This window comes from Hyla sarda, chromosome 1 (genome assembly GCF_029499605.1).
Source record: "Hyla sarda isolate aHylSar1 chromosome 1, aHylSar1.hap1, whole genome shotgun sequence".
NCBI lineage: Eukaryota > Metazoa > Chordata > Amphibia > Anura > Hylidae > Hyla > Hyla sarda.
This window is the reverse complement of record NC_079189.1, coordinates 90502414-90530339: the sequence shown is the minus strand read 5'-3', so window position 1 is coordinate 90530339 and position 27926 is coordinate 90502414. Positions and strand designations below refer to the sequence as shown.

Genomic DNA, 27926 nt, shown 5'->3' with positions numbered 1-27926 from the left:
TACAAAGTTTTCCTTTTCTCTTATCCTTGTGGTTTTAAAGAGAATATGCAATGTTCATGATGTATCACAATGTACAAGTAGTAGATAGGTATATAGTAGGTATATAGAGGGAAGTAAGTGTCAAAGTATATAGTTAGTGAAAGTGACCTCTAAAAGCATCAAAGACTAAAGGAAGCAACAAGGTTGGTTCAGACATTTTGAGAGAATTGTGACATAAAGATTTATAGCACAAAATTATTTGGACAATCCCAAACAAAACATTTTGAGCAACATTCTGCTGGCAGGATTGGAGTCCGATGACTTCAGCCATTTTGAAGGACAAGTTAACAGTAGTCATGTGGCAAGCCAAATTTGTTATGCAAAAAGCCAGAATTACACACAACTTAAAAAAAAAATTCTCTTATACATAAATTCTGAAGAATTTGAACATGCTGAATCCATTCTACCATTTGTAATGTACTGAATCCAGATTATATACACAAACAGCAACACTTGGGCAGCACAAAACTATTGGCTAAGCAAGTAAGGGCAAGGCCTATAGAGGAATAGAGAGGGATCAGTAGTACAGGTGAATACATGAACATCTGTAACGTTATAGCTGCTGTTCTACTTTCCCTCTCCACGTGGTCTTGGTATATGTTGAGCAAATGTTTTATGTTGACATAAAAAATAAATATGGGACTGGGTAATGGGGGATGTAGCTGCATATATCTCATGTCTGAGCCACGATTGAGAGCAGCAGGGGGGAGACATCTGATTCACTCTGAGAATACAGCAAACTCATCAGGAAGACCCAACCCAATTGAACATATGCAAAAACCATTAGATGTAATGGGATATAAGTAAGTTTTACACCACATATCTGACTGCACTATATTTTATATATATCTACATCTATATAGGGAGCAATAAGTTTCTTGTACAGATAATGCATTGGAAATAAAGTTGACAGGTTGTATATATTAAGTATACACATTGCAACTGTTTCTCTCTATTTATATTAAAGGGGTTTTCAGGACTTAGTCATTTATGGTGTATTGATGGGTTACTTTCAGGACTCCTGCTTATCAGCACAATGATGGGGCAGTGGCTTTTTGATACAGATGACTGATACTGCAGGTCATGTTTTTGTCTTGAAAGGGACTGAAGTGCAGTACTGGGTACATTCTCCATATGGATAGGCCACTCTGTCTATGTTACATTGAAGAGGACCCTGTACTTGCCTTCCTTGCAGAGATATATACACATACGAGGGCTGTTGGCCAAAACTCTTATTTGGCCCTCAGCTATTCTGTATTTTCAATAAGTAGAGGGGAATAAGCCAATGTCAAACATCAGTGGTAGTGGCATATCTTCCCTACAAACAAGGATCAGATATGTGGTAATCCAAGTCCCTGATCAAAAGTGAGGACATCCCCCAACACATTAAATTGTTGTTTGGTCCCAATTAAATTGGCTGGGTTTGACCAACATATAATGTACATGGCCACCTTAAGGAAAGGCTATCAGTGTTTAAGTTCCAGACTATCCCTTCATGCCAGCACTTCCTAAACCTGCAGGAGATGTAAAAATACTGAAATCTTTTCTTGCTGAAATTATTGTAAACCCTCAATTTATTTATTTGCATTTTATTTTTCAGTTTCTGCGTCAACCAATGTAAGTTCATTGACAGCCCTGGTAATTCACAGAGAAGCATCTGACTATGAAGTTTGTGCTGATGAATGGGAAGAAGAGTTATCTCAATGGGTCTGCAGGCAAATGGGTTTAGGGTAAGGTCAGTAGTTTGTAGTAATAATCAATACTATGGATCATGAAGCCACAATGACTTATATTTATGATTCTTCATCTTCAGGTCTCACCTACTTCATTGAAAAGTTTAAATTTGATATACTCATAGGGCGAAGAACAACTACAGTCATAAGAATTCCTTTTTGGAAAATTTGCATTACATTCTAATTTTCTTTTAGTGCTTTTGTATTCCCATTGGTTAAGTATTCGTCACAACGAAACAGAGAATAAAACTTTAACAGGACAACCATGTAATAAATGAAGCAGGGGCCGACCATACAATAGGTGCAGCCTGGGCAGCAGCAGCACAGGGGCCCAGCACAGCTCCTTATCGGGCATTAACATTTATGTTAGAGATTAAGCTGATAAATGTTATAGTTCAAAATAATGGTGGATTGCTAGAGACACATAAGGGGGTGCTCTGTGATAAACTATTAAAGAGCTTAGGACGCATTTACTGTTCTTGCACAGACGCCCTATGCTATCTGTGTCAATCCATGAAATAAACACTTCAGGTTTATCCAAACCCTCTTTGTTTGCTTCTCCCTACACTGACCCCTCTCTGTTATGTCCATATGCAATAATAATTGATGGGTTTACCATTAGTTATAACCCCACACTAATGTGATAGTTGGATAATCTAGTTGCGGCATAATCTATAGGTGGATCGTGTGACCATCGGATACAAATTTATATAAAATAAAATCACATGGAATCTTTTTATGGTTTTCAGGCTTCTTTTGTGGCATGCCAATTCTCATGAATGCTACCATTTTCTATTTAGATGAAGATACACCTGATGCAGACATAGTCAATAGTAGAACCCATAGGGAAGATGTCTACACAACAGAAATAGAAAGCACAGTGTGGTGGGCTAAATCTATCTAGAAATACAAAATATGGGTGCTGCCAGTGTTTATATTCTACAAGAACAAAATTAGAAGACTGAAGCCAGCATAAACATATTTTATGGCGAACACCAAAGTAACAACACTGTATATACTCTTTAATAGTACAAAAGTAGTAGGACAAAAATATACAGTATATATTATATATTAGTACAAAAGTAGTAGAATAAAAATATGGACAAAAATATACACAAATGCACACATTTAAAAACAATTAAAATACAGAGAGGGCAAGAAAGAATCTAAGACCCATCCCCAAACCACGAAGGGGATCCCAAACTAATTGGGCTTTCCCTCAGGGACACCCAATAATTTGCTAAAATATAGCAATATAACAGAATCTTGTAACAATGGTGAACAATATCCTCCTAATGCAAAAATCAAAAAACACATCACAATAAGCCAGAGTGGGTATCCCCCAGATAGTCCCCACGCGTTCCATCACTCCACAGTTACTTGCAAATGAGTTGCACCCCTGAGAAAGTACTACTACTTTAGTAGTCATAAAGAATATATATGGTTACTTTGGTGTGCTCCCTAAGATATGTTTATGCTGGCTTTGGTCTTCTAGTTTTGCACCGCAGATATGACTTGTGGAATTTCCGCTTTCTATCTTGTTAACCCGTCCTTAGCATCTAGCCATGCAGATACTGGCAAAAGCCAAGTGTGATAATCATATTATAAGCCTGGTAGGGATTAAAAGAAACACAGCATCCAATTTACAGAGCAAAATCTGGACCTCGGGGACTAGTCCACTCTGCCAGTTACACTTAAAGCATTCTTGTATGGCAGCCATCCCTGTAATATGTGCCAGGATTTTTTTTTCTTTAAGGGAGTGCCATCCAAGTTGTGCTATCCTTCACTAACAGGGAAGTATGTGTGAAGATCCATTATGTTTTAAAGACATTGCACAATGGATGCCGACTCGCGGATGTTTCTTAACCCTCCATTTACTAGAAAAGCTTTGTTACAGTGAGTTACTAGTTGCACTCTGAATTTCGTATAAGTTTCAGCAAAGTAGTAAAATTCTTAACTCTGTTTAGATCTTTCTACACAGTTCCTGTGAACTCCTGCCACTATTTCTGTTATATATTGGCATGTCTTACATCGAGGCTGTAGTTGTTACCAACTTAGAGAACAATTGGCAATTACCATATTGGCAGACAAAAATACTGATTTTCTCAACAGATAATCCTTGTGCAGGGCTGACATTAAGGCAGGGCAAACCGGGCAACTGCCCAGGGCCTCCATCCCCCAGGTGGCCCCCTGCGGGCTGTTCAGTGGTGGATCCCCCCCGGATCCACCACTGAGCAGCCCACAGGGGGCCCCCTGGGGGATGGGAGCCCTGGGCAGTTGCCCAGGCCCTCCTGTCCCATTTGGGACATCCCTGTGTCCCAAAAGATCTTTTTGGGACACAAGGATGTCCCGGTTACCTTTCTGCAGCCCCGCGTTAACTTTAAAAACGCAGGGGCTGCCGGGAGGTAGCGCATGCAGGGACGTCACTGACATCCCGTGCGTGTGCCCATAGGAATGGAGGAGCAGAGTATCGAGGAGTAGGATGCGCGCTGGCCGACATGGTAAGTTAAAAGCTGCATGTTAACTTCGGTGCTCTGACCACCGCTCCTCCAGTCCCGGGACCTACTGCTATGGCCTATAGGCCATAGCAGTAGATCGTGACCCTTGACCGGAGGAGCGGTGGTCGGATGCACTGAAGTGGGGACTTACACAGACATATAGCCTCCAGCCTTACACTGTATATGGCTGAAGGCTGTATGTCTGTGGGGGGCCACTGCCTACCTAATGTGGGGGAACTACAACCTAATGTGGAGGGAACTATACTGCCAACCTAATGTGGGGGGAACTATACTGCCAACCTAATGTGGGGGAACTGTACTGCCAACCTAATGTGGGGGAACTATACTGACAACCTAATGTCGGGGGAACTATACTGCCAACCTAATGTGGGGGAACTATACTGCCAACCTAATGTGGAGAAACTACACTGCCAACCTAATGTGGGGGAACTATACTGCCAACCTAATGTGGGGAACTATGCTGACAACCTAATGTGGGGGAACTATACTGCCAACCTAATGTGGGGGGGGACTATACTGCCAGCCTAATGTGGAGGAACTATACTGCCAGCCTAATGTGGAGGAACTATACTGCCAACCTAATGTGGGGGAACTATACTTCCAACCTAATGTGGGGGGAACTATACTGCCAACCTAATGTGGGGGGAACTATACTGCCAACCTAATGTGGGGGAACTATACTGCTAACCTAATGTGGGGGAACTATACTGCTCACCTAATGTGGGATAACTATACTGCCAACCTAATGTGGGGGAACTACAACCTAATATGGGGGAACTACAACCTAATGGGGGAACTACAGCCTAAAGGGGGGGAACTACAACCTAATGTGGGAGAACTATACTGCCAACCTAATGTGGGGGAACTACAACCTAATATGGGGGAACTACAACCTAATGGGGGAACTACAGCCTAAAGTGAGGGAACTACAACCTAATGTGGGGGGCCTATACTGCCAGCCTACTGTGGGGGAACTACTACCTAATGTGGGGGAACTATACTGCCTACCTACTGTTGGGGAACTACAACCTAATGTGGGGGAACTATACTGCCAGCGTAATGTGGGTAACTACAACCTAATGTGGGGAGCTATACTGCCAAACTAATGTGGGGGAACTATACTGCTAACCTAATGTGGGGGAACTATACTGCCAACCTAATGTGGGGGAACTACAACCTAATGTGGGGGGGGAATTATACTGCCAACCTAATGTGGGGGAACTATACTACCAACCTAATGTGGGGAAACCACACAAAAAAATAAAATTGTACTATTCTGATCCCTATAACTCTATTATTTTTCTGTATATGGGGATGTATGAGGGTCATTTTTTGTGCTGTGATTTTTAGTTTTTATCGGTACCATTTTTGTTTTGATGGGACTTTTCAATTGCTTTTTAGATATTTTTTTATGGTATTTGAAGTGACAAAAAATGTGCAAATCTGGTTAGTGCACTATTATGAGTTTTGGGGCCCCACTTTTGATTTTGCCCAGGGCCACGCTAAGCCTAAAACCGGCCATGTCCTTGTGGGTTCCATTGCTTTATGTACCGTACTATCACACTATGTTACAATACTATGCTTCAAAATCTAAATATTGTACATAGTAATATTTTATATAAACAATACATTATTATACCAACATGGCCAAATGCTAGTTTTATTTGTGATGCATTAGAGACTTTTCCTAGACTATGCTTGTTGAAGGGGTAGAACAGTTCCAGAAGATAAATGTAAATTTGTTGTCTAATAAAAACTTTCACATGTTTTAGGTGGCCAAAAGCTGCACAATTTAGCCAATAATAAGGCACGTTTATGAGCAAAATCATGCAGCCGTAGGCCACTACATGTGGGTATGGTTTTGTCTACATGACTGTACCTTGTTAGCAAACTACCTGCATGACCATTGCATGTCCAGTGAGGAATGTTCATAGTAATCGATTAATTGATACAGAAAGTCTACTTAAATCATATGCAAAAGGCCTCCATACACATTAGTCAAAAACCCACCTTTTTCGTGGGAACTGCCAACAGTTCAATGTGTAAGCCTCCCGACTCTTCCATGACAGAAAATGTTGAGGTAGAGAAGGATCAAGCATGCTGGCTTTTAGCTGCCCAACACTTTGTTATTTGGGGGAGAAAAGCTCCTGCCAGAGTTGTCTGGGAGTCGGTAACTTTCCTGCACCCAATTCAGGACGCATAAGGGTTCAATCCTGTGAGGATCAAGTGAGATAGCCATCGGCCAAACAAATGTTCTGCTGACAGCTATTGAATGTGTATTGAGTTTTCAAAGATGAACATTTATTTGCTGAAACCCTTTATTGTGGTTCTGAGATCCTGAATTGTTAAACTAAAACCTCCAGGCTACTCCCCCATACATTCTGTAATATTCAGAGAAATTTATGTTCTTGGAACTTTTCATTGTCTTCTAGAGGTCCCTCTATGACGTTGGTTACACCCATCATGTACCCTCATCATTCAGAGCATAATAAATTGTTGCATCTAAAACCTGAGTGGACAATGCACAATGGATCTGCGTTCCATGAACTATTGATACCAAGGTAAGTAATGAAGATATTCTATTCACTGTTCTTATTCCCATATACATATCTTCACCTGATTCCTAAATTCTGTTATCTTAAATAAGAACTCCAATAAAATTGAACTTGTAAAAATGAACTTGTATCCACAGGAATGGAGGATAAGTAGCTAATCACGCGCATTTCACTGAGCATTGGGTCCCGTCAGCGGTCAAACCGCCCACCCCACCCCCCCCCCCCGAGACAAAACGCGGTGCTCAGTGAGGAGCGCGTGCTGCAGGTGGCACGCTCCATTCATTTCTATTGGAGACCCGAGTACAGCACTCATTATTGGCGCTCCAATAGATATGAATGGAGGGCATGCTATCTATCGGTAGACAACATGCGTTTCTCACTTAGAGAGTTGGGGTTCCGGAGATTGCGGGGGGTTCCCAGCGGTTGGACCCTCCCCCAATCAGCTACTTATCCCCTACTTATCAGCTCCTTTAACCCACACCACTACATTATGGACCTGTGTGATATCTCTAGAGGCATTGTGTTCTCATCTAGTAACAATAATCTTTTGCTACAAATATTTAACAGATTTTCAGTTGTTTCAGAGGAAACTATAATTTTACTGCCATTTCCAATAAATTCTACTGCGGTTAAAAGCTGGCATCAGCTGATTTTAATTCCAATGCTAGAAATGAAGTATGACATGTATTTCTTTACAGTAAAGTAATTGTTTAATTGTAATTTTACCTTGGCAACAAATGTAAGTGGGAAATAACATGAACCAGATGTTCCACCAACTAAGAAACATTCTTGAGAATACAGAAGACATTTCAGTGATGTTGACAGACATTTTACAATCTGACCACATAAACTTGAATTTTATATATTAATGCAACCAGTCAGAACGATATCCAACAGAACAGAAAGTTGGAAGCAAACTAAAGAAACAATGATATTGAGGAAATCCTCAAGTGGATAAGGGTGAAAAAAATCATTCAGTAGCAAAGTCATATGCAGAGACAGACTAAGGCTCTCACCAAACTGCAATATAAGAGGTTCTATTCGGAGCCACCCTGTGTGGTTCAGCAGAAATAAAAAAAAGACTATTTTTTCCATCAAAATGAAGAACACCATGCTGGAACTCAATGGACCCCATTATAAGTCATTAGGATAGTTGGTGTCTATTCTATGAGTCCAGCACTGCCATTAACATTTCGTGATGATGTAACTTCAGGTGGTTAATAAACACTCTGCACCACTGTCAATCAGCTGCATTTCTGAGGCATGGCATTGGCATATACCGTGAAACTGAGCCAAAACCACACAGCTCCATACATTTTATTTTGTAGTGGCCATTCTGGGTTACTGCAGCTCAGCTCCCATTGACATGAATGAACAATGCCTGGAGCCATCTGCTTCCAGGTCTGTTTCACTGTGTATGTCACTCACAAATGGAGGAAGCGAAACATGGCCGCACATCCACAACTTGTACTATGATCTACTTGCTTCCCAGCAGGTGTTTTCAATCAGCAGGAGACTGCATAAGGGTTTGCTCCAAGCATTCTCCCAGTGGCAGGGAGCACACGGTAGGTGTTCACACTGGTTTGGTGCTCTGTGGCGGTAATTGTTGCTGTGGTGCTCTCTCTGTGGGTGGTGTGGCCCTGAGCCGGGGGCTTGATCGGGCTGACGTGGGGCTGCCTGGCCACTGTGTCATTCCCCTTGTTGGCTTGGTGTCGCAGCGACGGTGGTCAGCGCCTGGCGCTATGCCAGTGTTGGTTTAGGGACCCACTCTTATCAGGTGGCCTTAATATGGCGAGTAGGCTTATCAAGTGGCCTTAAAAGGCTCACTAACAACCTGTTTGTTTTAAAAATTTTGCTGAGAAACTTTTATATCATAGTACAAGTTGTTGATGTGCGGCCATGTTTCTGTTACTCTTTTTGTGAGTTCACTGAGTATTTTGGTGCCATGGCTCAGGGAAACAGTTTGGTGGGGTGCAGGGTGTCCTCACCAAACTGATCGGATATTGGTGGCCCAGGCTGAGGATAGATCTTCAATAAATTTTGCAGATTTTGCAGGTGCTATTAGCATTATTACTTCCAAGATAAGGCTAGGAATGATCCAGGATGGCTACAAAAATATAATATTTAACCCATTCAGGAGCTCGGGCATACATGTACGACCTTGTGTCCTGTTACTTAAGGACAAAGGGCGTTATCTGCACGCCCGGAATCCTTAAGAGGGTCTGAAGCGAGCACAGGAGCTACGCTCGCTTCAGAGCAGTGAGTGTTGGCTACAAGCCAGACACTCACTGCTTATGCCGGGCAGCGGCGATCTCGCTGCTCAGCAATTAACCCTTTAGATGCCGTGGTCAATGCCGACCACGCATTTAAAGTGAAAGTGTAACTTGCCGTTGCTCAGTAGAGTTCACGGAAACCCCGTAACGTGATTGTCCGTTAGTTAAAATGGTGGAGGAGGGTCCCCTTACCTGCCTCCTGCTGCCAATTACCGATGCAATGATGTAGCTTGGGCTCAGCATCATACTTTGGAATGCTATGCCATAGACATAGCATTATACAGTGAGTGCAATTACAGTGAGAGTAGTGATTGCATATAAAAAGTCCCCTATGGGGACTTTAAAAGTGTAAAAGACAAAATAATTTTTGTCAAATTATATAAAACCCCCTTCTAAATAATTATTTTCCCATTTTACATTTTACGATATTTGGTATCGCTGCATGCGTAAGTGTCCAAACTATTAAAATATAATTAGTGATGTCGCGAACATAAAATTTTCGGTTCGCGAACGGCGAACGCGAACTTCCACAAATGTTCGCGAACCGGCGAACCGCCATTGACTTCAATGGGCAGGCAAATTTTAAAACCCACAGGGACTCTTTCTAGTGATTTAAAGTTGTTTCAAGGGGACTAATACCTGGACTGTGGTGTGCTGGAGGGGGATCCATGGCAAAACTCCCATGGAAAATGACATAGTTGATGCAGAGTCTGGTTTTAATCCATAAAGGGCATAAATCACCTATTATTCCTAAATGGTTTGGAATAACGTGCTTTAGCCCCCTTTAGGCATCACATAGTTAGATCCCCCTTTAGGCAGCACATAGTTAGAGCCCCCCTTTAGGCAGCACATAGAGCCCCCCTTTAGGCAGCACATAGATTCCCCCATATTAGGCAGCACATAGTTAGAGCCTCCCTTTAGGCAGCACATAGAGCCCCCTTTAGGCAGCACATATTTAGATCCCCCTTTAGGCAGCACATAGTTAGAGTCCCCTTTTAGGCAGCACTGGTTTTATTTCACAGCCAAAAAAGGTATTTTTTTATTTTTTTATTTGAACAATTATCACACCAAATGTGATTTGCACTAGTGTGGCAATGAGCAAAAAAGGTTGCCAGCAGAGTTCCCCTTTTAAGCAGAGGTCCCCAACCAGGGTGCCTCCAGCAGTTGCAAGACACACGGACTGAACTTATAGCCCTTTTAATACTGTAGTTATTTGTTTGAAGGAAATTAAGTTTTACACTGGAGTACCCCTTTTAACCAGCGGTTCCCTCCCAACCAGGGTGCATCCAGCTGTTGCAAGACACACCGACTGATATTTGAGCCCTAAAAAGGGCTTTTTTGGGTGCTGTCCTTAAAGCAGATGTTACGCTAGTGCTTTAGGAGTAAAGTGGACCCTGAATACACCACCTAGCAGCAACCTAGCTATCGCTTTCCCTATTACAGCAGGAGCAGCTTCTCTGTCCCTCCACTTTCTAAGCCTGCAGCATGAGGAATTAAGGTGAAATGGCGTCTGTGCAGGAAGGTCTGGAAGGGAGGGACTGCTGCTGATTGGCTGTAATGTGTCTGCTGACTCTGACTCACAGGGTTAAAGTTTACCGCAATGTTAAAGTATAGGGGGCGAATCGAACTTCACATATGTTCGCCCGGCGATGCGAACGTGCTAAGCTCGCCGGGAACTGTCTTCGCCGGCGAACAATTCACGACATCTCTAAATATAATGTTTATGATCCTGAATGGTAAACGGCATAAACCTTGTAAAAATACCAAACACCAAAAATACAGATTTTTAATCACGTCATATATCAGAATTTTTTTTCAATAAAAGCAATAAAAAAAGTCTTATCAAAACAGAAATGGTACAGATAAAAACTACAGATCACAATCAAAAAATTAGCCCTCATACATCCCTGTATACAAAAAAAAAAAGTTATAGGAGTCGGAAAAGGACAATTTTATGCATATCAATTTTGTCAAAAAAAAGTTAGCATTTTTTTAAGTTGACCAAAAATAAAAAAAAATATATAAATTGGTATACTTTTAATGACATTGACGTACAGAATAAAGATAATGTATCATTTTTACCATAAGGTGCACTGCTAAAAAACCCAAACCCCCCAAAAGTTGCAAAATTGCAGTTTTCTTATAAATTTCTGCTCACAAATAATATTTTAGTTTTGCGGTACATTTTTTGGTAAAATGAAAGATCTTATTACAAAGTACAATTGGTTACGTAAAAAACTAATTCTCATATAGGTCTGTAGGTGGAGAAATAAAAGAGTTATGGATTTTAAAAGGAGAGGAGGAAAAAAACGAAAATGCAAAAATGAAAATTGGCTGTGTCCTTAAAGGGGTACTCAGCCCCTAGACATCTTATCCCCTATCCAAAGGATAGGGGATAAGATGTCTCATCACGGGGGTCACGCTGCTGGGGACCCCTGGGATCTGGGGCTGCAGCACTCCGTTGTCATTACTGCATAGAACAAACTCGCTCTGTGCGTAATGACCGGCAATGAGCAATGCCGGAGCATTGTGACATCACGGCCCGCCCCCTTAATGCAACTCTATGGGAGGTGGCGTGACCCGCTCCCATAGACTTGTATTTAAGGGGCGGGCCGTGACATCATGAGGGGCGGGGCCGTGACGTCACAATGCTCCGGCCTCTGTATCGCCCATCATTACGCACAGAGCGAGTTTGTTCTGTACAGTAATGACAGAGGGGTGCTGCAGCCGAGTTCCGGGGGTCCCAAGCAGCGGGACCCCCGTGGTCAGACATCTTAATCCCTATCCTTTGGATAGGGGATAAGATGTCTAGGGGGCGGAGTACCCCTTTAAGGCCAAATGGGTTAAATGATAATATACAGTATTATCCCTTACAGGAACTGCTGCTTCTGGGATTTTACATTTAATTAAAATGTTTTAAGCTTTTCCATTTCAGAGTACACAGCTAAGAGGAAACAATGCCAGCGGGCATACTCTGGCCCTGGCACAGTTTGTCTGCTTATGGCCCTCTATATTTCTGGATTACATTACAGTCATATATGACATACTGCAGACCTTTTCTTAGTACTTTATAAGTACCATGGCTGAAATCCAGGTTTTGTAGATAACAACTTATTAATATCATCTATCTTTGCTTTACCCATTCATGTTTCTTAGTATATGAAGAGATTTTGCCTTCCAAATCTTCTATCTGTAAGCATTTATCACCTATTCAATCTCACCTATGACAGTATTATCAGCCTAATAGATGAATCCGTTTCTAATAAGAAGCATATTCGGTCTCACCACATGTACCTGTTTGTAAATTTAAGCTGCTATTTTGTGATAAGTGTGAATCATTGCAGCCACTAAACAAGTAACACTTTTATATGGTGGGTCACACATTTTTCTGTTTTTAGCATTATAGGGGAGACTTATCAAAACCTGTCCAGAGGAAAAATTGCTGAGTTGCCCATAGCAACCAATCAGATTACTTCTTTCATTTTTTTAAAAAGGCCTCTGAAAAATTATCTGACTGGTTGCTATGGGCAACTCAGCAACTTTTCCTGAGGACAGGTTTTGATAAATCTCCCCCATATGTCATGACAAGGTTATGTTAGCTTACCACAACAACAGGAAAAATATAGCTAGACCATCAACAGTTAGACGGCAACCACACAATGGGGGATATTTATCAAATCCTGTGTAGAGTAAAGTTGACCAGTTGCCCATATCATCCAATTATATTGCTTCTTTCTTTTTTTAAAAAGGCCTCTGAAAACTGAAAGAAGAAAGGGTCAGACAGGAGATATCACAGAGTAGTGCTATCAAACAGCAGAGCGCACAGAGGAGTGCTATCAGACAGGAGATAGCACAGAGGAGTCCTATCAGACAGGAGAGAGCACAGAGGAGTCCTATCAGACAGGAGAGAGCACAGAGCAGTGCTATCAGACAGGATAGAGCACAGAGGAGTACTATCAGACAGGAGAGAGAACAGAGGAGTGCTATCAGACAGGAGAGAGCACAGAGGAGTGCTATCAGACAGGTGAGAGCGCAGAGGAGTGCTATCAGACAGGAGAGAGCACAGATGAGTACTATCAGACAGTAGAGAGCACAGAGGAGTCCTATCAGACAGGAAAGAGCGCAGTGGAGTACTATCAGACAGGAGAGTGCACAGAGAAACCCTTTCAGACAGGAGAGAGCACAGAGGAGTCCTATCAGACAGGAGAGGGCACAGAGGAGTACTATCAGACAGGAGAGAGCACAGAGTAGTGCTATCAGACAGGAGGGAGCACAGAGGAGTCCTATCAGACAGGAGAGAGCACAGGGGAGTGCTATCAGACAGGTGAGAGCACAGAGGAATGCTATCAGACAGGAGAGAGCACAGAGGAGTGCTATCAGACAGGAGAGAGCACAGAGGAGTGCTATCAGACAGGAGAGAGCACAGAGGAGTACTATCAGACAGTAGAGAGCACAGAGGAGTACTATCAGACAGTAGAGAGCACAGAGGAGTGCTATCAGACAGGAGAGAGCACAGAGGAGTGCTATCAGACAGCAGAGAGCACAGAGGAGTGCTATCAGACAGGAGAGAGCACAGATGAGTACTATCAGACAGTAGAGAGCACAGAGGAGTCCTATGAGACAGGAAAGAGCGCAGTGGAGTGCTATCAGACAGGAGAGAGCACAGAGGAGTGCTTTCAGACAGGAGAGAGAGTACAGAGGAGTACTATCAGATAGAAGAGAACACAGAGGAGTCCTATCAGACAGGAGAGAGAACAGAGGAGTACTATCAGACAGGAGAGAGCACAGGAGTGCAATCAGACAGGAGAGAGCACAGAGGAGTGCTATCAGACAGGAAAGAGCACAGAGGAGTACTATCAGACAGGAGAGAGCACAGAGGAATGCTATCAGACAGGAGAGAGCAATGAGGAGTGCTATCAGACAGGAGAGAGCACAGAGGAGTACTATCAGACAGGAGAAAGCACAGAGGAGTCCTATCAGACAGGAGAGAGCACAGAGGAGTCCTATCAGACAGGAGAGAGCACATAGGAATACTATCAGACAGGAGAGAGCATAGAGGAGTCCTATCAGACAGGAGAGAGCACAGAGGAGTGCTATCAGACAGGAGAGAGCACAGAGGAGGGCTATCAGACAGGAGAGCGCACAGAGGAGTACTATCAGACAGGAGAGAGCCCAGAGGAGTACTATCAGACAGGAGAGAGCCCAGAGGAGTACTATCAGACAGTAGAGAGCACAGAGGAGTACTATCAGACAGGAGAGAGCACAGAGGAGTGCTATCAGACAGGAGAGAGCACAGAGGAGTGCTATCAGACAGCAGAGAGCACAGAGGAGTACTATCAGACAGGAGAGAGCACAGAGTAGTGCTATCAGACAGGAGAGAGCACAGAGGAGTGCTATCAGACAGCAGAGAGCACAGAGGAGTGCTATCAGACAGGAGAGAGCACAGATGAGTACTATCAGGCAGTAGAGAGCACAGAGGAGTCCTATGAGACAGGAAAGAGCGCAGTGGAGTGCTATCAGACAGGAGAGAGCACAGAGGAGTGCTTTCAGACAGGAGAGAGAGTACAGAGGAGTACTATCAGATAGAAGAGAGCACAGAGGAGTCCTATCAGACAGGAGAGAGAACAGAGGAGTACTATCAGACAGGAGAGAGCACAGAGGAGTGCAATCAGACAGGAGAGAGCACAGAGGAGTGCTATCAGACAGGAAAGAGCACAGAGGAGTACTATCAGACAGGAGAGAGCACAGAGGAATGCTATCAGACAGGAGAGAGCAATGAGGAGTGCTATCAGACAGGAGAGAGCACAGAGGAGTACTATCAGACAGGAGAAAGCACAGAGGAGTCCTATCAGACAGGAGAGAGCACAGAGGAGTCCTATCAGACAGGAGAGAGCACATAGGAATACTATCAGACAGGAGAGAGCACAGAGGAGTCCTATCAGACAGGAGAGAGCACAGAGGAGTGCTATCAGACAGGAGAGAGCACAGAGGAGGGCTATCAGACTGGAGAGCGCACAGAGGAGTACTATCAGACAGGAGAGAGCCCAGAGGAGTACTATCAGACAGGAGAGAGCCCAGAGGAGTACTATCAGACAGTAGAGAGCACAGAGGAGTACTATCAGACAGGAGAGAGCACAGAGGAGTGCTATCAGACAGGAGAGAGCACAGAGGAGTGCTATCAGACAGCAGAGAGCACAGAGGAGTGCTATCAGACAGGAGAGAGCACAGATGAGTACTATCAGACAGGTGAGAGCACAGAGGAGGGCTATCAGACAGGAGAGCGCACAGAGGAGTGCTATCAGACAGGAGAGAGCCCAGAGGAGTACTATCAGACAGGAGAGAGCCCAGAGGAGTGCTATCAGACAAGAGAGAGCACAGAGGAGTGCTAGCCCACCCTCTCTTACTGTACTTTGTCTATGTCTGTGCTTCAGCTTGGACAAATCCATGATTTTATAAGCCATGATTTTTATGAAAAAAAGAAAACATTTCTTATGAAGTATATTAGAAAAGTTTTGCCAAGATGTACAACATATAAACAGTTTTTAAATATGTACCCATTTTAAGGAGTATCTCCATTTCAGCATTTCAGCCCCTATCTACAGAACAGGGGAGAATATGCTGATTGGCGGGGGTCCAGTCACCCAACCATTTCCCCTGAAATGAATGGAGCATACAGTGCATGTGTGACCAGCTCATTTTTCATTGTCTAAGGTGCTTCTGAACATTATCAAAATCTCAGAACAGTCTGTGAACGACAAGAACTTATCAGTCCTCTAAAGGCAAAACTGTTCCTAACTAAAGACACAGAGAGCATTTTCAGTAGATGTGTGGTGTGGTTAAGTGGTGTGTTAGCTTTCATAAATGGTGGGTAAAATCAAAATATATTCTCTACACTAGCAACAGGAACTGGACTTAGCTCTCTGGTGGGGATAAGACTTAGTTGTCTCGCTTGTAGCAGGCTTGAGCTTGTACAAGTTGTTAGACTTATAGTAGGTAGAAGAAATCCCGGCACACACGGATAGATGCAAATCACGTGAAGTGTTTATTCACAAATATGCATAGCAGCATAGTAGTATAGCGGCACACACGACGCTTTTCGGACACTTCGTGGCCTTCATCAACTAATCTACCTGAACAGTGGTGTCAGCAGGTACCTATTATCTAGACCAAAACTTTCTTTACCAGACCTAGTAGGACAGTCTCTGACTAAACTGGTCTACCCAACATGAGCAGAGCTGTGACCTACTCACACTTACCTTGCTACAGTCAGACTAAACTGGCTTCATTGTTCCAGCACCTCCATCAGCCCTTCTAGAAGTTTCTACATAGAAACCTACTGAGGTTAGTTATGTGACCAATATTCCAGTCATCCTGTACAAATGAAATCTACTAATAGTAGCAGTAAAGAATATAAAGGTTAACCTTTGCACAGCCATAATACTTAAGTGTATGCAAAAATGTCAGTGTAACACACAAAATGTCACTGTATGCTGGTTAAACTTACAATATCCAAATACAGATGCTGATACATCAGCCACACTACAATGGTATACTTTACTAGCTGGGGCCTAGGTACCAAGACACTGCATAATATAGAGCTGACAGATTTCCTTTAAAATCTAATAAAATGCTTACATATCCTGTCTACAATCTAATGTTATATATAATGTGACATGTGTTTTTACTATATAGAACAAAATTGTTATGCTATATATTTTGAGAAATACTATGTATAGTGAAAACCTTCTTCTCCACAATCATCTTTTCTTATATATTTGTTTTTTCCCCATAGATATTGAAAGCGATTTGGTAGAAATTAGGAATTAAAGGGGTATTCCAGGAAAAAATATTGTTATTTCATTGGTATGTTTTTGTTATAAAGTCAAAGGAAAAAACCTAGCCAGCTCACCGCTTGTAATAGACCAATCCTCCGCGCACTCGTTTGGTTTTGGAAGTTAGGATAATGCCGAGCCGTCTCCTCGGTATGATTAAATTGTAGAAACAAAGGGGGGTATCCAGCTCCCAATGAAAAACATTTTTAATTAAAAGTCCCAAATTTTATTAATCCATTTTAAAAGCGTTGAAAAAAGAAAAACACCTAGTGAAGGTAAAACCTTTATATCGACGCGTTTCGGACCAGAGTCCTTAGTCATGGCTAAGGACTCGTTGGTCCGAAACGCGTTGGTGTAAGGGTTTTACCTTCACTGGGTGTTTTTATTTTTTCAATGCTTTTAAAATGGATTAATTAAATTTTGGCCTTTTAATTAGAATTTTTTTTTCCTTAGGAGCTGGATACCCCCCTTTATTTCTACAATGTTTTTGTAATGTCCTACTAAAATGCACCATTTAGTAAATTGGCTTTTCTTATTAGGCAGCCGTGTGAAAGCAAAAGCAAAATTTCTCTTCTGTGCACAAAGCAAGGTAAGTGAATTTTTATTATATTTTCCATAATATGTACCAATGCCAGCCATCCAAAGCCAAGTGCAAGTTTGGTACAATGTTGTAGTATGATATTATGCCTTTTTTAAGTATATGGCAGAGAGGAACTAGAGCTGGCTTTGACAGCAGTGACAAATAAATAAAACTTGAATTATCAAAGACTTCATTCTGCAGCAGAGTGCCAGTAGATGTAAAATGACATAAGAAATGAGAGAAAGGGCACTGCATACACATATAGTACCAAGGGATCCCATCAGACTGGGCAGCACTATGTCATAAACTCATCAGGGCCTAGACATATAGGGAGAGATTTAGCAAAACCTGTCCAGAGGAAATGTTGCTGCATTGCCCATAGCAACCAATCAGATCGCTTCTTTCATTTTTCAGAGGCCTTTTCAAAAACAAAAGAAATGATCTGATTGGTTGCTATGGGAAACTCAGCAACTTTTCCTCTGGATAGGTTTTAATAAATCTCCCCCATTGTCCCACTGGGATCTTTATGTGCTACTTTCTTACCAATAATGGTGTATAGCCAATACGGTTATTGGTAGGAAAGTGTAAACACAACACTGGCTCAGGAGAGTTATAAAGACACAAAGTATTTTTCGAGCATTTAGGAACAACAAGAGATTCTGCAGACTCCTAACTTATATATATGGCCCAGATTGCTGGTCTTTCTGCTTTAGGTAAATGTCTGGTGTCTCTGTAGAATGAACCATAAGGCCATATATTTGCTTGGCATCAAGGCTGGGTTTACATGCAGTAGAAGTGTGACACACAGTAGAAGTGTGCACATGAACCCAGCCTTAAAATAAAGTTGTTAGAGTTAAAATTAAAGCAGATTTTAAATTACACCGTATGTCACTTAGACAAGTAGATATCCCATGTATTTTTACCAGATTTAACATAGCTAGTGCCAAGATATCCTGCGGAGCTTTACAGGAAAAAATTGCTAAAAGTTAATATATAAAATAATTAAAATATATAAAAAAAATGAAACAGAAGGAGAGTGGTACTCACCCATGAAAAATTTGAATGTAATAGGGGGAGTGACACAATAAAAAGGTGTATACAGCTAATTTTTAACAAGTGACAAGCCACATGTCTGGTACAACTCTTCACATTTTAGTGAAGGATGCCAACCTACAGTACCAGGCACAGCCATGTTTGGGCATTGCTGCATTTAGCTGATTGGTAGTGTCCTTGGGGGTGGGACCCTATCAGACATATATTAACGGCCTATCCTTAGGGAAAAAATATTTAAAGAAATCCTTCAGCAGTTGGAACCCTCACCCCCCCCCCCCCCCCCCACCATGACCAGACACTGTGGATAGGGGTAATAAGTAATATAACTATATCAGAGCACTTGCAAGTTTGCTAAAGGCCCTATCCAGTTTTAATATATATACCTACTAAGGTCAGCTGACTGTTCCTTCACAAAGGATACTGGAAAGTTCCTGTATGTGTGAACGTACCCTTAAGTGGCTTAATACGCAGACATTTATCAGCAACAGTCAGGTCAGGTTCTGCAGAATAACAACCCTAGACTAAGAACCTTTTAGATAAATGAATTAGTCTGACATGAGATCCATTAACCAGAATGAATGTTCCGGACACAAGGCTCAAATATTGATAATAAAAAGTTTACCCTTAATGCTTAGAATATGAGAAGAAGTGATATATGAATCTGATCGATTATCAATAGCTGATTCTGTGCTAAAAAGGAGGTAGCTAGGACAATTTCTATCGATCTTATTTCTATCTGTGTCTGTCTGTTTGCATATCTATCTATCTTACAGTTATTAGATTTATATTATATTTCTTACATTGTACAGCAAGATATAATTAACAGTGTCATTTTTTAAATTTTGTTTTCTATGAAATAGTTTTCTATGGTAAACATATAGGTGTAATGATCTGGTGTGAACCCACCTAGCCACCGAACTGGTCTGGCTTTTGGCCACTCCGGAGGGCATAGTCCTAATGATCTCCTGGTTTTACCATTTAACTCACCAGGTCATTACCTCTAGGAGTGGTCCAGAAGTGGGCAGCAACTGACCTTGTGGGCAGGAGAGGTGTGGGTCACAGAGCCGTCAGGGGTGAAGTGTGTGGGTACTAGCCTAAATCTTTTGTACTGACAGAGTTCATTCTCAATCAATGGATGGTCAGGGCAGGCAGCACAGGAATATAGGACAGAAACAAAATGAAGAAAATAACTGCACACCATTCAATCATAATCATAAGTGCCCTGTAGGAGTTTATTGAATTATAATGCTTATTTGGACTCCAGAAACAAAACCAGATAAGTTCATATCACATATTCTCTTGGTTGATGACAAGTTTGTTCTTAGTAAAGAATTATTAGTAGAAGCTTGGCTTGATCCCTCAATATAACCTCAACGTTTTGGTCCTTAAAGGGTACCTCTCATCAAAAAAACTTTTGATATATTATAGATTAATGTATGCAGAATAACTTTACAATTGCATGTTATTAAAAAAATATGCTTCTTTCTATTTAATTTTCCACTTTGAAGAAATGACCACTAGGGGTCTCCCTACCAGTCCTGGCAGCAAGCATTTCAGACTCATGCTGAAGTCCTAAACACTACGAGCTGCCAGTCTGCTTTGTTCACAAAGGAGAACACTCAGAGCTGCCAGCCTGCTTTGTTCACAGCCTGTTTGGCTGTGAACAAAGCAGGCTGGCAGCTCTGAGTGTTTAGGACTCCAGCATGAGTCAGAAATGCTTGCTGACAGGACTGATCGGGAAAAATACAATAGAAAGAAGCATATTTTTCATTAACATGCTATTGGAAAGTTATTCAACATTCATTAATCTAAAATATATCAAAAGTTTTTTTGATGAGAGGTACCCTTTAAAGGGATACCCATGAGAAAAAAAATGTTTTCAAATCAACTGGTGCCAGAAAGATATACAGATTTGTAAATGACTTCTGTTTGAAAACTTTAACCCTTCCAGTACTTATCAGCTGCTGTATGCTACAGAGGAAGTTGTGTAGTTATTTCCAGTCTGACCACAGTGCTCTCTGCTTACACCTCTGTCCATGTCAGGAACTATCAGGAACAGTACTTCAACTGCATTGAAGGCAAAGGTAGAATTTCTTAGCTCACATAAATTAAAAAGTCTTCAACAGACAGAGAAGCTTAGTTATACTTATCATAATAATCAAATGAGAATTATTTCTGATTTTTAATCAATTATCAGATTGTGATATAAGATTAAACATTCATTTTTAGTCTTTTCATTTGTATTGAGATTGTGGACGTCGTCCTGCAGCACGAATGAGCAAGAGGATACTTGGTGGCAGGACCAGTCGGCCTGGTAGATGGCCATGGCAATGCTCTCTCCAGAGTGAACCCAGTGGGCACATCTGCGGTTGTGTTCTTATAGGAAAGAAATGGGTTTTGACTGTGGCACATTGCTTTGAAGGGTGAGTTTTTCCTCACTAATATTAAGATATTGTAATTTTTATACTGTATAGGTTACAAAAATTACATTGAATAATATTAGATGCAATGTACTGTTTTTTTTTAGTTTATTTAATTTGCATCTTAATCAGTGAAGGTGCATTTCATATTGAGAATTTATTGTGAGTTTTATGGGAATGTGTCATCTGAAAATGATCAGATGTTTAAATTATGCTAACCATATTTTGTAAGAATATTTTTTTTTTTCAAATTTCCCATATTACTATATTTTTTAATAACCCTAAAATCTAGGCATACAACTAATGTTCTATATAGATCATTTCCCAGTAATTTCTTATAAGCACAGACAAGAGTACAGTTAAAGGTGACATCTGTAGATAGATAACACTGGATCCACCACTATTCACAGTAGAGCTCACCTTCCCCCCTTCCTAATAAATCATAATGGGAATGGTCCTGTCCATCGTAATGGTCCTGTTGTCTATGGGTCCTGCTGTGAAGCATACAATATACTCCTTTTCTGCCAATAAATGTAGCCTGTATATAAAATGTTCAGCCAAGAAAGCTGCTGTGAGCCTAAATTCTCAGTGGTTTTCCCTCTGTACTGATAGATATTGATGACCTCACAAATGTATCACATAGTTGAAGTATTTGAAGAACATTGTATTATAAGTTACTTTGGAATCTAGGTTTTAGGATAAAGATAAGTTCATTTGAAGCAGAATCAGTGTGAATGGATTATGCCCCTGATCCAAAGCAACAACACATAACACATGGGTTTTGCAGCAGATATTACTGCCGATTTTGTATGGACTTGCTTTTTGCAAGTGCCCAGGAGACTGCCTCTTTATGTGCACTTCTCACAGCTCTCTGCATATTAATGTTGGCCCCTCCTCTTAGCTTTAAGTAACGCCTCTTCCAACTCCCAATTCGATGCTAGAGCTGTCACTTAAGTGGAGGGGTCAGGGGACCTTAATTGCAGGGCACTGCACATGACCTCTCAAACCTGCTGGACACTCCCTTTCTCAGCCCTACAAGGTTATAAAACAAGGTTTTATTTTCTGCCTATACTGACTTCAAATGTATTAAAGAAGACGTAGTGAAAACAATAAAATTGGTTTATAAATTATTTGAGTAATATCTTAATTTTGTACAAAATATTACAATGCACCCAAAACATTGCACATGTTGTTTTTAAATATTGTCATGCTACGCACACCTTAACACAGCATTCCCGCAGTATTCTGCAGGGGTGTCATTTTGTCATCCATCCCATGTGTCCTTCCTTCCCTGGACGCCTGGGCTCTGTATCTCCCTTCTTTTTGCAGCTCTTCTGGGTCATCTGCATCAGCCCCAACCTTCTTCCTGGATATGTGTTGAAAAAAACTCCACCTGCCTTAACCAATGTCTGTCTGACTATGATATCGGTCTTATGCTTTGGTACCTCAAACCAGTTTCTGCAGCCCACCAAATGTCAGCTGTTGCTAACACAGACTAGTTGTGGGGTAGCAAACTGGAGATTATCTGTAGAACAGTCAAAACCACTTTGCAGGTGTTAAGGGGAAAAACCACAAAATATTTTAGGGCTCTATTACACAGGCGTAATCAGCCGATGTACAAGCAAATTCTCATTTGTAAGCAAAATAATTGTCGGACCCATATTTGCCCATGTAATAGGGGACGTGTAGCCAGTGACTGATTGTAGCAGAGCCACATGAACTATCCAGCCAGAGGCGTGGCTTGTAGCTTCTGGGCCCCGATGCAGAATCTGCTTGGACCATTTGTGCAGCCCTCCCTGCTGGATCCTCAAGTGTGAGTAGACTGTGTAAATGAGCACCAATTTACAAGATCGGCACTCGTTTACTTTACATTTGGCCCATACAATAAAGCCCTTAGACTCCACTAACCATTTTAACCCAGTGCCAATTCTGTAGATCCACTTCTACAATTTAGCAAAAATACATCTTACTGAGATATAAACAATAATAAAGCTTCTGCACATGGATAAAATGAATCAACCACAAGTTTATAGTAAGTAAACTATTATGGCAACCATTAGACCATTCTGTCTTAACTCTATAGCATGTAACATAAGACAGTTTTATTTAGTGACGTTTAGCCTGTATTCATTGCCTTTCATAGAACATTTCAGTAATTGCTGTACCAAGAACAAAATGACAAGCTACATTAAACAGCTAAAGGAAATTTTCTTTTGCATTTAATCTATTTTTCCAGCCCTTACGCAACTAATAGTAACTTGGTAAATGAGGTAAAAGCTGACTGTTATTAGGTGATAAAACCATTCCACAAGAGCAATAAAGCCCAATAGGCACACATTTGTTAAATACTAATGTTACATAAGTAATTCCATTGAATGGTTTTAATGGCTTCAGGATCTTTGTCTACAGGGAACAATATAGAATGACAATTCCCCATTTTAGATGATTGTTTTTTTCTCTTTTAATAAGTCTATACGTGGCTCCCATACAGTCCCTCATTCTTAACAAACAAATGAAGGATATAGAAAAATGTTGGCCAGAAAAATGAGCAGGCATTAGGAAAATACAGCCTATCGTAATGTTCTTATTATTTACGACTAAAAAACAGAATGTTATTATCCAACTGTGACCTTCAAATATTTTAGGGCATGTATCTAGATTTGGAATGTATATTTTATTTGCTGTTGAAGCCGCTTTATTCTATAAAGGGGCTACTCTACACAGCGTGATGAAAGACCAAATGATAGCAAAAATGTAACCAGGCTGACAAACCCAAGTGTCTGGACTGAAAATAAAACACAAAAATGATTGGGAAATAAGTTCATTTTTTGTCACCATGTCATATTAACTTTGACATTCAACGTAAGTTTGTTTCTTATTCCTTAAAGGGGTATTCCAGGATTTTTTTTATTTGACTATGCTACAGGGGCTGTGAAGTTAGTGTAGTTCATAATATAGTGTCTGTACCTGTGTGTGACGAATTTCTCACAATTCTTTTGTGATTTTCACCCCACTATTTATTTTTAACAGCATACAAAATGACTGTTGTCTCAGATTTTTTCCAGCTTGCAATGCGGCCGAGACCTGACTCACTAGTCTGCTGATGACAGGGAGCCTGTCTGCTTCAATGGGTGGAGGGATCGCTTGGTGGGAGAGAGAGATCAATCTGCAACTAATGCAACAACTGTAGGCACCCTGATTGAAAACCACAGGTCTTTGAATGGATGCAGCTCATTTATGTTTCAATGGGTGGGGTGGCTGATGTGTGGGAAGGAGGAAAATTGAATTGTGGGATTTGTAGTCAAAAAAAGAAAAGTCAAACAGGAAATACAGTTCACAAAAAGCTAGCCACAGTGTTATGGTAATCTCACAACATAGCCATTTACCCCAAGACAAGTGCAGATACTTCCTAAGCATGTCCATTACTGTCTGCCAGGTACGTACTAAAATCACCTTATGGTGGATAACCCTTTTAAGAAAGGGCTGGGTCAATGAGTCAAAACATATCCACAGATGCTACAATGGCCATCAGAGGGAAGATACCCCAAAGATCAGCATACCCTGTGGGGGACTATGTTTGACATGGTTACCTATTTATTAGAATACTTAATTTCCTCTTCACAGACCACAAGCCACAATCTAGCTAACCATGATCTCTGGTGATATTAGCTTCTGTGGTGGTTTCAGAACTGTGAACCTTTCTGTCAAAAAGAGGATATCCTCATTACAAATGGTAAAATCACATGAATAGGTCTTAATATACATAACGTAATAAAGGGGAACAGGAATGTGCAGCTCTAATTCGCACCCCTGCCCTTCTCTCTTGGGGTACCTACCCCAATGGATGATGCTGCCAACTGGGCAACAGTCCCTTCCTAAGGGTCCAGGTAACATTGTATATGAGGAAGGACAAATAGTCTAGCTAGACAGGTCAGTACCTGGAGTGAGTGTAGTGTCAGGATCAGCAAACAGAGGATAATGAGAGTAACAGTCCAAGTTCCAGAGCCAGAAGGTCACACTGTAGCAAAATCGGCAAACAGGGTTTGTCGGGTTCAGTCTTAGATCCAAAGGCCAGTAAAGTATGTCAGGGTCCAAATCAGAAGACAGAGAGTAAAATCTGGAAAACAAAGCAGAAGATTTTGCCATAGATCAGCCCACAAACACAGGAGCACCAGTCTTGATAGAGCACTAAGAAGCCTGTGACCAGCAGGTTTTTCATTGGAATAGCCTAGGCTTAGAGATCATGTTTTTCTGGGTGCTAACTGTGAATGGCCTGTCACCCCTGAGTGACTTGAACAATTTCAAAAGTGACACCCGTGGATACTGTGCCCTTCACTGGAACATGGCCAGGTAAGTACATTACACATAGCATCTTTCTGCTTTGAATTGAGGTATAAGGATAGGCACTTTAATGCTTTGATCATAATGGTGTGTGACACTCAACTCTGTCCATGCCTAACTTATCTGATGAAGGGTGGTTTACCCGAAATGTTGCCATAACACTATAATAATCAGTGGTGAATAGGGAGTGTTGCCTGATGCCTTGTTACTATCTTCTGTTTTTTATACTTAGGTCATAAAATTTGATTCAGTAAGAGTCTCTTATTAAAGTATAATGTCATAACTTCTTCTAACTTCTAGGTCATTGTTTTATATTCCTACATGTGTACATTATTGTACATTAGATCATTGTCACAGATAGACAGCAGTTATTACATTGTAATGCTGCAACTGGGCATTAAGAGGGACATTTATCAATGTTTGCTTATGTATTCTTTTTTTTTTAGTAATTTTTTCCTTACTTTTTTTTGCTTATGTGTGACTTATTTATCAACTGGTTTCAGCCTGTTGATAATTTTCTTTCACGTAAGCAATTTTTCCTTTTTTACTTTGATAGTAGCTTTTTCTGCTCCATGTTTGAGCTGGAGTAAATTTAGTCAGTTTTTAACCTTGTTGCGACTTTTTTTTGCGCAGTTGCGACTGTCGCAGTTGATAAATACCTGACTAAAGCAAATCCATTTTGAAAAATTTACTACGTAAGCAAGTTTGAATTTTCTTGCTTTTCTTGTTCTTCATGCAAATTGTCGCACGAAAACACACGTAGTCGCAGTTGCGACAATTTTGCGACAATTATAGTAAAGGAAACCTGACTAAACCCGTTGATAAATGTCCATCTAAGTGTTTACATATAATGCTACCCTACTATACATTATATTGCATTCATTTATTATTATTTGGAGGAGAGATGTGGAGACCAGCTCACCAAATCAAGGTCCCGTCCACAGCACGGCCGGTGTGCGGCAACACCAACAGGCATAGGAAGAAGAAATTGGCCAGCGTGGAAAGTGCAGAAAATCCATTTATTAGATAAAATCCAAATCACAGGACAGGGTAACCAACAATGATGCGTTTCAGGCGTGGAACGCCCTTAGTCATATACTAAAAACTTTGACATAACATCCTATATATAGGGCAAGTGATCCGGAAGAGGTTGAAGATCTGTAATGGATCACTTAACCCCTTACATGCACAATACAATTGGATATACAAACATGCTACATGTAAAAATATAAGAAAAGCAAACAAATGAATGTAAGATAAGATGTACTAAAATCAAGAAGTATATGCACCACATCATAGATGAAGAAAATATATAAATATCAACATATAATTTATATAACAGCAAATAAATCAACATGTGTGAAGTTAATGAATCACAAGTAGTGCAATATAGATGTGTGAATAGGAACTATATAGCAACATAGACCGGAGAAAATGGGTATTAAATATGAGAACAGGATGAATAAAATATATAATAGTAAACAAAATATCCTACTTTGGGACAATTGTTGTCCCCGAGTTTTCTGCCCAGGAGTAACAAACCAGTTCCCACTTGGCTCCGCCATCTGGGCACTTTCAAATGTGGCCATTCAGTCTGCATTTGTTGTTCTAAGATCCAGGTGGGTAACAGTGTAACCTCCTACACCACAGGGATGACCTATCCCACAAAACAATATATCAATTGTAATACTACTTATGTGGTATATGTCATCTCCTGTGTAGACTGCAAGTTGCAGTATGTAGGTTGCACTGCTACACCACTCAAGGTGAGACTGCGGAAACATCTTTCTAATGTCCTCCAATTTAATTCCCGACATGTTTCCGCAGTCTCAGCCCACTGTGCCCTGAAACACTCTGGTGATACTTCATCATTAAGTATTCAGGGTGTTGAACAGGTTTCTTTTCCTTCTCATGGTGGAGATCATAGACAAAAATTACTGTCTTGTGAAGTGTTTTGGAAAATAACTCTGGCCACACGTATTCCGGGGGGATTAAATAAGAGACAAGATGTATTGTTACATTACTAGTATTTAATATTTTGTTTACTATTATATATTTTATTCATCCTGTTCTCATATTTAATACCCATTTTCTCCGGTCTATGTTGCTATATAGTTCCTCTTCACTCATCTATATTGCACTACTTGTAATTCAATAACTTCAAACATGTTGATTTATTTGCTGTTATATAAATTATATGTTGATATTTTTATATTTTCTTCATCTATGATGTGGTGCATATACTTCTTGATTTTAGTACATCTTATCTTACATTCATTTGTTTGCTTTTCTTATATTTTTACATGTAGCATGTTTGTATATCCAATTGTATTGTGCATGTAAGGGGTTAAGTGATCCATTACAGGTGTTTTACCTCTTCCGGATCACTTGCCCTATATATAGGATGTAATTTCAAAGTTTTTAGTATATGACTAAGGGTGGTCCATGCCTGAAACACGTCATTGTTGGTTACCCTGTCCTGTGATTTGGATTTTATCTAATAAAGGGATTTTCTGCACTTTCCACGCTGGCCAATTTCTTCTTTTTATTATTATTTGTGTTGTTTCTTTTATTATAGAAC

At 40.8% G+C, this 27926-nt stretch overlaps 1 protein-coding gene across 1 annotated transcript in view; it reads left to right on the top strand.

Moving 5' to 3' along the window:
* The window catches only part of CORIN (corin, serine peptidase), a 300775-nt gene that overhangs the window by 258414 nt on the left and 14435 nt on the right, over positions 1 to 27926 (top strand). Inside the window, exons 16-19 of the mRNA XM_056557481.1 lie at positions 1640 to 1769; positions 6724 to 6852; positions 17491 to 17540; positions 20833 to 21007. Coding sequence (XP_056413456.1) covers positions 1640 to 1769; positions 6724 to 6852; positions 17491 to 17540; positions 20833 to 21007 — 484 coding nt within the window. The remainder of the gene's footprint in view (positions 1 to 1639; positions 1770 to 6723; positions 6853 to 17490; positions 17541 to 20832; positions 21008 to 27926) is intronic.